The sequence below is a fragment of the Vombatus ursinus genome, unplaced genomic scaffold (genome assembly GCF_900497805.2).
Source record: "Vombatus ursinus unplaced genomic scaffold, bare-nosed wombat genome assembly UNPS02000580.1, whole genome shotgun sequence".
Taxonomy (NCBI): domain Eukaryota; kingdom Metazoa; phylum Chordata; class Mammalia; order Diprotodontia; family Vombatidae; genus Vombatus; species Vombatus ursinus.
In genome coordinates this window covers 23,081,115-23,090,619 of record NW_020940358.1, presented here as the reverse complement: position 1 = coordinate 23,090,619, position 9,505 = coordinate 23,081,115, and the positions used below count along the sequence as shown (strand labels likewise).

General features: G+C 38.6%; 1 protein-coding gene across 1 annotated transcript in view; it reads left to right on the top strand.

Moving 5' to 3' along the window:
• Window positions 1–966: 966 nt before the first annotated feature.
• The window catches only part of PTPN1 (protein tyrosine phosphatase, non-receptor type 1), a 76,455-nt gene continuing 67,916 nt past the window's right edge, over window positions 967–9,505 (top strand). The window contains exon 1 of the mRNA XM_027851056.1: window positions 967–1,132. Within this exon, the coding sequence (XP_027706857.1) occupies window positions 1,076–1,132 (57 nt within the window). The 5' untranslated portion in view covers window positions 967–1,075. The remainder of the gene's footprint in view (window positions 1,133–9,505) is intronic.

Below are 9,505 nucleotides of genomic sequence, written 5' to 3'. Positions count from 1 at the left end.
CTCCTGGAGTTCTAGGAATTTTTTTTTTTTTTTTTTTGGAGGGAAGCCTTCTCTCTGACCTTCACATTTCTCATTTATAAGATGGGAATAATGCTTGTGATATCTACCTCACAGTGTTGGCAGGAGGATCAGATAATGCATGTTAAGAGCTCTGTTAACCATTATTAACTAATCTAACCAACTCCTTCATTATACAGAAAAGTAAACTGAGATCCAGAGAGAAGTGACCTAGGGTCACACTGCTAGTTTGTGGCAAAGACAGAACTAGAAACCAGATCTTTTGGGTCTTGCCCCTCCAAATTCGACGCTAATTAACCTACACCCAGCTTCTCTTCTCTTTTTTTAAAAAGAAGTTAGTAATAGTTGAAAGGGCTTTGAATTTTCCCATAGATGATCTTGGAGGAGTGGGTCTGGTGGCCGCTCTTTTTTACATCTTGGAAAACTGAGGCTGGGAGAGTGGGAGGGCACATGACTCACTTCAAGGTCACCCAGTGAGTCAGGGGGCTGTGCCAAGGCTTGAACCTTGGCTTCCATGTTTGGCATCCAATCCATAAACCCACGCACTTGGGCACGAGCCCAAGATCAAACTAAAACCAGGTGGCCCCCAGGGGGTTGCCTAGGTAACAGTGCGCGCGCTCAGATCTCAGCCGGAAGCCCGGGGAGGACGGGGAGGAGAAGGGGAACTCGGAGCTCGGCGTCTCGCGCGACCTGACGAAAGCGCCGCAAGGAGCTGGAAAGGGAAGTGTTCCCCCACCACCCTTCGGGACCTCCCTTTGGCTCCGCCCCTCTCGGAAGTCCCCCGCGAGGATTGGCCATCGGCCCGGGGCGGGGCCTGAGGCAGGCGCAGTGCGTACTTCCGGCTGCCGGGTTGACATGAAGAGGCAACGGTGGTGGTTGAGGAGGCGGTAGCGGCGGCCGGTTCCCGGGGGTTGAGGGCTAAGGAGGGACTGAGGTGGCGGTGAGGGCGGCACCAGAGCTGGAGGAGGCGGTGGAGGGCGGCGGCGCCGGCGGCGGAGGAGACGGACCAGCGGGAAAGAAGGGAGAAGCCACACCCGCCGGCCAGGACGTCTTAGAGATGGAGAAGGAGTTCAACCAGATCGACAAGGCCGGCAACTGGGCGGCCATTTACCAGGTGCGGGAACGCCGACCCTGGGGTACTGGCTCCTCAGTCTCGGTTAGGCCTTAGTATCTTCTCCTCCCTTCACTCCGGTGATGCTGCTGGGGACACAGACTCCAGACGGGGGTCTCCCTTCACTCCCTGACCCCCAGGCCCCAGCTTTTTCTGGGCCTGGACTCTGGCTTCAAGTCCGACTGGAGTGAGGATTTCATCCTTTTCTCCCCCCAGCAGATCTTGACAATACTCCCCAGGCGTCCCATCCCCCCTTTTTTTGTTCTTGGAGGCAAGCGTACTCTTCTACCCACCAGGACCTAGTAAGCCTCTTAAGACGCTCCTTTCTCCCTAAGGTTAACCTTCTATATCCCACATCCTTTCCTGTAAAATAGGGTTCTGTGTGGCCTCTAACTTTTCTTTAGGTTGGCATACACACAGCCTTACCAAGAGCCTCCTTGGGCCTCGGGTTTCTCATTTGTAAAATGATCGGGCTGGACAAAATGATCTTCTCCTTCAAATCTTATCTTCCCCGACCCCATCTCCTAGACACCCATTCTTTGTCTTCTGGGATTGATTCACCCCCAGTTTCACCTCCCTCAGGAAAAGGTTTGGATGCCATGGTAATTTTTCTATTATTGTCTCCCGGAAATACGATAAATCACCACTTTTCTCTTTCCCTCCCCTTTTCACCACCTTCCTCAAACACTTTCACAGATTTGGCTCAAAGATGATAAGACCCTTTCCTACAAGTGTAGCTTATGAGAATTGGCCAGTTGTGCCATCATTCTTTGACATCACAGATTGCCCTTCCAGAAAAGGATAATAAAAGAGGTAATAGGAAATTGAAACTCCTCTAATCCACACTAAATTAGGATGAGTTCCACATCTACAAAACAAATCAAAAAAGCTTAATATCTTACAGTTGGTTAGCTCTGCAGATATCTGGTCTTGTATGACCTGCTTAGGATGTGGTGGTGTATAAATTAAGTTGTTAGGAATTTATTTATTTTTTAAATATTAGGTTAGGAATATGAAAAGAGGTAGTTTTACCAGTAGCCAACTCCTCTTAAAAAAAATTGTGTGCTTAGTATTTAATGTAATCGTGTTGGGGAGAAGGGTGTGAAGATTAATAAAGTATTATCTTAGCACAAGAGAAAGTAAAGAGGGTTTTGTCACTTTTTGTAAAGAGAGAAACCCGAATACTTGCTTTCAGTTAATCTTGACTTGAGCTTCAGTTAAGCTCAAAAAAACCAAATTGCAAACTCCACTGCAAGGGTTTTAAAATCTGTTTTGAAATCGTTTTTTAAAAAATGCTTTAAGCTGTTAGTGACTGATAAAAGACTTTTGGGTTACCCGGGGCTTTTATTCTGATTTGTTTCAAGTGCTTTATTTGAGGGCATTCATTTTGTATCAGCTCTTGATGGACTTGAGTTCACATGTTGTCAGGCTGTTGTAGTCTCTGATATTCAACATGTTGAATTTAGATTCCTTGTCTGTTACGTTCGAAAGATAACAAAATTCATTTTATTGGCCACTAGTGTAGATTTCTGGAGGATGTTTTTAATTAGAGGAGAAGTAGAGCAAAACTTCTGCTTCTAAAAAGTAACTGTAGTTTGTGATTGAATGCATAAATACATGTATAAATGTATGACTGTATAAATGTGTGAATTTGTTATTATAGTTAGATCCTTCCTGTCTTAGGCCATAGTATCATTAAATCCCAAATTTTCATCAGTGAAGTTTAAGTAGTGCTAGCTAACTTAGAAGAAAAGCTTGTTCTTGTGTACCCAGGAAAGTGGAAATATTAAAGACTAATCATTCTAGCCCCTCACAAAAAGTTTTGTCACATTTCTACTAGTAGAGTTACATATGATTGCTTTAAAATAGGATGGTCTAGCCTCTTTGGCATTGCTGCAATTCTGAAGATGCATTCTGTGGCCTTAAAAAAACATGGAATCAGGGCATCTAGGTGGAGCAGTGGATAGAGCACTGGCCCTTGAGTCGGGAGGACCTGAGTTCAGATGTGGCCTCAGACACTTGACACTTACTAGCTGTCTGACCCTGGGCAAATCACTTAACCCTATTGCCTAGAAAAAAAACAAAACAACAACAAAAAAAGCATAGAGTCCTCCCCCCCCCCTTAACATTTACTTTTACTGTCCTGAAAATTTGAAATTTTTCTCCATTGCAAACTATTAAGTTGTTTCTTATAGAACTAAGCCTTTAAAGTGTTATTTTAGGAAAAGATAGGATGTTTCAAAAAAAAAAGGATGGAACTGATCTTTAAATCTTAACAGAGTAGGCAATTTTCTATCTTTATATATCTACTAATTTTAATCCATTATTTCCCCAAGAAATTAGAAAAGAGCATATGCCAACAGTTAGTGAACAATTAAGGGATCTCAGATTTTCATGGCATTATATTTTTACTGTATAATGCTTCTTATTCATACAACTGAGAGGCAGTTTCGCATATTAAGAGTGCTGGGCTTTTGAGTTAGGAAGATTAAATCTGACTTGACGCATAATAATTGTGTAACACCAGACAAATCACTATGCACCAGAAATTGTTTTAGGTTACAAATTACAGGTAGATGCTTATCTACACTGATGGAGGAAATTTTCATACTGGAAGTTCCATAAACTGATGATATCATGGGTCTGGAAAAATTAACATGCTATGTTGCTTTTGGAAAATATGTCTGGTTAATTTTTAGTTTGCTAAGTGCATTATCTTACTGTCAGAATTTGGTAGTATCTTTTCATTCCTCACCAAAAAAAATAAAATAAACAGATTTCCTACAAAAGAAGAAAAACAGATAATGGAAAAAAGGACTAAATGTGAAAAAGAAAGAAATTTCTTTTTGGGTTCAGACTAATATGACAGGGAAGTCTTGCTTTGGCTGCTTGTTCAAGCAACAGTCTGTGCTAGTTCAGTTTGATAGAGTGTAAACAATGCTTTGGAATTTTAAAGTTGATCAACAGCACAAATAATCAATAAGCATTCACACTAAAAATTACCTTGATGATAAGTAGCATATTTGGGCAGTATTTGAAATTCATTCTTTAGCATTTAAGCAATTATATCATACTAAGAAAATGGAATGCTTTTTGGTCCATACCTAATGTGATTGAGCTGGCAAGACTAGGAGAGCACTAGCATGAAAAGAAATGTTGATCTTGGAAAATGAGGTGAAGGAAGGTAGAGGAGGTCTTGTATGAGTAAAAAATTAGTAAAAAGATATCCAGTAAGACACAATCCATATACACTTTGTGGTATAAATGAAATGGTTGTTTCAGTTTTGTTTTGTTTTTTTAATGAAACAATAACCAGTGGCTTAAAGGCAAGATTTATTGCACATTATAGACAAGTTCACCTAGATTGCCAGCTTTAAGAAAAGAAAAAACAAAACCTGTTAATGACTGATTTTTGTTGTTCAGTCATTTTTCAGTTATTTCTACCTTTTCATGACCTCATTTGGGGTTTTCTTGACAAAGATACTGGAATGGTTTACCATTTCTTCTCCAGCTCGTTTTATGAATGAGGAAACTGAGGCAGACAGGGTTAAGTGACTTGCCCAAGATCACACAGTTAGTATGTATCTGAGGCCATATATGAACTCAGGAAAATGAGTCTTCCTGACTTTAGGCTGAGCACTCTATCCATTGTACCACCTGGCTGCCCTAATGATTGATTTGACTGTTAACGAAACCTTATGTTAGTGTTTCACTAAAATTCCTTAATGCTGTTATGTACATCTGGCATGTGGAAATCCAGTGAGATGGGATATTAAAACTTTATGATACTGTTTGTTTAAAGAACATTGTCTACAAGGAGGTAGTACTTTGGGGGTAAATAGAAAAGAATCTGCACAGTGTGAGATGTTTGCCATTCTGTTAAAAAAAAAGAAACAAAGATGAAATGAATAGAAAAGGAGGTTCTAATCATCTTCAATGACCCATTAATTCTAAATGGTATTTAAACTAGAACAAAACAAGAATTAATTTTAGTTGTCCCTAACTTTGAAGATGGCATAAACACTTAAAATCAACAGTATTTTGAGCTGACTGGAAGTACCAGCAGATATGGTGGAGGGGAGAATAACTTAGTGCCATTATTCAGTTGACATCACTGGCATATTTATAGGAATGAATGCCTTGGTACATTTGGAAGTGAGCAAGCTCTGCCAGTGGCTCCTAGAAGCATTCAGAGGACAATGATTATGAAAATCGATTTCAGTTGTGACATTGTCCTGATTCTCCACCCCCTCATCCTTGTAACTGAATTTTTCTTTTTAATATGAAGCCTCTACTAAGCCCTGTAATAATGCGGTTGAATTATTTTACTGCATACTTTATAAAGAAACAGGAAACTTCCATTAGAGGTTTTAGATATATAAAGTGCTTTCCCCTCTACTATAGTGTATGAGATTTTTCTTACTTTCTTCTTTTGACTACTCCTGTAAGCTACAGAATATATGACAAAAGTGTGTATATTGAGTCATTTTTATCTTGTGAAAACATAGACCTTTTGCATAAGCTGGCATTCTTCTTACAATGAATGTAATGTTACATTGCTTCTGAGTTTACGCTAATTAGTTTCAGCAAATAGGTTTCACAAATTCCTTTACTGTGATATGTTCAGTGAGGTTGGTTTGATTTTAATAAATAATATATTTTAGAATATAAGATTTTAAGATTTCCAGTCAGCATCTGTGCAGGCTTCCTTGTAGCAGTATTATAGCCTGAATACAGATCATTACTCTGGGAGGAAAATAACATCATAATACAATGTGTTCTCACATCCTAATTTGTCATGGTTTTTTATAGGTTCTTAGTTACCTAGATTTTCAGAGCTAAGAGAGATCTTAGGATTCTAGATTTAGAGCTAAAGTGGACTTAGAGGTTCTCTAGTTCAGCCGTTCATTTTTACAGATGAAAAAACTCAAACCTAGAGAGGTTAAGTAACTTGCCCATGGTCTCTTCAGTGGTCAGCAACAGCAAAGCTGGGGTTTGTGCACAACCAAGCCCTCAGCCCCACTCTCTTAAGTACAACCCCTTCATTTTATGGATCAGGAAACAGGCCCAGAGAGAGGATGTGACTAGCTACCCACAGTATTGGCAGAGTCAAGACTAAAACCCAGGGCTTCTTATTTTTTGCACAATATCAGTTGTATTCTCCCAGGAAACACATGTCATATAATAAGCTTCTCCCCCCCCTTTTTGTGCCAAAAAGAAAATCTTATATTTTCTATTTTTCATTTTTCATTCACAGACTTATTGATCACCTCCTTGGTACATATGTTGTCCTAGATTCTGGGGAGGATACAAAAATATGTGATGGTGATTTTTGAAAAGGATTTGTATATAAAATATATGATAATGATTTTTGAAAAGGATGTGTCTATGCAATAGAAACTGGAAATTGGAATTACTTGTTTTGTTTCATAGAAGCCATCAGCAAATTTATACTTGGCTTGTGATGAATTTAACTGTCACATGGGAAGTGGAACATCTTGGTCTTTTTATCAACTTCTGAATCATGCTGTAACTTTATGATGTTATTTTTAGGTTTGGTCTCAGTGTGCTACAGGGCTGTGCACATAGTATACTCAAAATATTTGTTGAATTACTCGTGTCAAATCTAGCCACATCTCCAAAAAGTAGATGCACCTTAACATCTTACTGAAGCCTGTTTTCACAAAACAGTGGTCTGAGAAACATTATGAATCAGTGAGGAGTACAGTCTTAAGCGTATTCAAGGTGATGTAGTAGAAAGGACAACCAAAACTGGACTCAGGAAGCACTTTGTACCTTTCTAATGCACTTATGTAATATTGTCTATTAAAGTGATTTGTGTTTGTTTCTTTGATATACAGTGGGAAGCTGGGTCCCATCTCATTTTATCTCCCTCAGCGGGTAGCATAGTATTCTGTAGTCAGGAGGCACTTTTAAAACATATTCACTGGAATGAATTAATGAAAAGGACACCGAATTTGGAATTGGGGAGCTTGGCTTCTAGTTCCATCTCTGCCAGTAATTTAACAGTGTGAATTTGGGGCAACTAACTTCCTTTCTTGAGGCCCCAGTTTCCTCATTTGTAAAATAAGGTGTTAGATTACTTTCTTTGCCCAGAACTGAGGTCTTAGTTCCTTTTCAATGCTAAAACTGTTTAGGGATGTCTCATAGATTTTAAGGGGCCTGAAACAATTCTTGTGAAATTAAAACAATATTTTCCTTCTTAGGAGGTGCCTGGATTTATGCCAGGGCTCATGATTTATTTTTAATACTTTTTTTTTATCTTTGCAAAAAGTTTCTAAATAGATATGCTTCATTATCCCTTCCAGTAAATGTAGTTTTAGTAACATGAGCAAGCAGCATAACTTAGATAAAGTTGCATGCATGACCTGTGTCTAAGTAGAATCTGAGTGGCTTTTCCTGTAAAAGATTGAGGAACTGATTCTTCAGAGTTTACCAAAGACATCTGCTAGGTACTTAAAGAACAGTAGACTTATGTTTTTTATGTTGTAATTTTGGAAAAAGCCATCATCTGACATAAACTTATTCTGAAGGTCATGATATTTCTGCAAATAATTCGCTATGTTTTTGTAGAAAGCACCTAATGAAGATCACTTAAGAAGTGCCTAATAAAGATTATTCACTTGGATTGTTCTGGCAATAGAGTCAGTTATTCCTTTGGAAAGCCTTTACCTTTTCTGTAACTACAGATGCAAAATTTCTTGGTTGTCAGGGAGTAGTGCAAAGCCTACTGCAGCTATAATAATGACTGTCTTTGCGTGGAAGCAGTTCAGTTTGCATCCTTCTGTGATATTGGTAAAAATTAAAGCTACGAAAATGGAAGTTTGGTTTTCCCGTCATCCAGTGATCATCTGGATAGAATTTAATTCTTCTGAAAATCTCATATCTACTAGTGCCCTATGGGGTAAAGAGTCTACCAGCATATGAAGTTCACTAGTTCTTAGGATTTGATAGGATGGCAATAATACCCCATTGTTAATCAAGGGAATTGTAAACTTTTAAGTCTCTAATATACACATCAGTTTGCTAGTGTTTGTGATGTACAAATAACTGATGGTGCTGGCCAACTTGCAGATACTTGACCTTACTATGGAGTAAAGAAACTCAGTGGCGTAATGAATCGAGAGCTGGCCTCAAAGTCAGATTTCTGATCATAAATACTAGGTCCATTTCTGACATAAAATACTGGCACCCTGGGCAAGTCATTTAACCACTCGGCATTCTAGGCAAATGTGCTGATATTGTCAGTTGCAAAGAAGGTACTGATCTAGAGGTACCTAGAGGTAGAGGAATTTAGCTCACTGGGAGCATCAGTGAAGTCACAGCTTCATTCTGTATCCTTGAAGTAAAGCTGAGGTTCTGTGTAATGCTATATTATGTGTGCTTTCTAATTTCAGTTGAGGTCTCTTTCAACAGAAGAGAGATTTCTTATCTGTCATGTAGAAGGAAAGACATCTGTATTTGAGGAAAAGTTACTAGATTGTGGCTTTAGTGGGTGGCTGCCAGTACCTGCAGAGGTGGTTTTCCAGAACCAATTAGTTTCAAAATTTTAAATGCTAGTCTGTTTTTTTCATTGATTTATTAAATAGATCAATTACTATAAATTGATCAATTTTTTTTTTACTAACTACCATCTTCACAATGTTAACTCTAAAATTTTAACCTCAATTTCTATTTTACTACTAAAATCCTTGTTTTGCAAAGAGGGTTTCTTTACTTTGTACTGCTTATGAATTATACAGAAATAAATTTAGTCTTGAATAGCTTCTGCTAGGGTTTTCAAGGTTTTATTTTTTCCGAAATTTTACATGTACTGGCTATTCAGGGAGGTATATCTTGCCGTGCATCACTTAAAAGAAAATGGATATATAATAATTATTCTAAATATCTGCAGTATTCTTGAGGACAAAAAAATCACTTGTAGTTATTGGGATATGAAATCAGTTCTTAATGTACCTTCACTGAATCAGAAAATATGCTGTTAGCTGTTTTTGGCTTACTAAAACAGTAAATTAACTTTAAGTGGCTGTGGTGGTTGATCATTTATCATCCTTAAGGACAGTACTATACAGACTACTACATGAGTATGCCACTACAAAATAGTAGCCTTGTAAATATTTAAGAAACAAAGACTTTTATGGTGATCTTAACCACATGGGATTAGGACTTTTGGAATGTGATGTTTCCTCTATCCCGACCCCAGGCAGGTTTGTGGGGTCCTCAAGACCATGCTAGGATGGAGATTTTAATCAGAACAGGCCCAGTGGATAAGCTGTTGTAGAATTGAATAAGATCTCTGGCCTAAACCATATTTCTCTAGTGGATCTTAGGATACCAAGTAGTTTATTCATGATT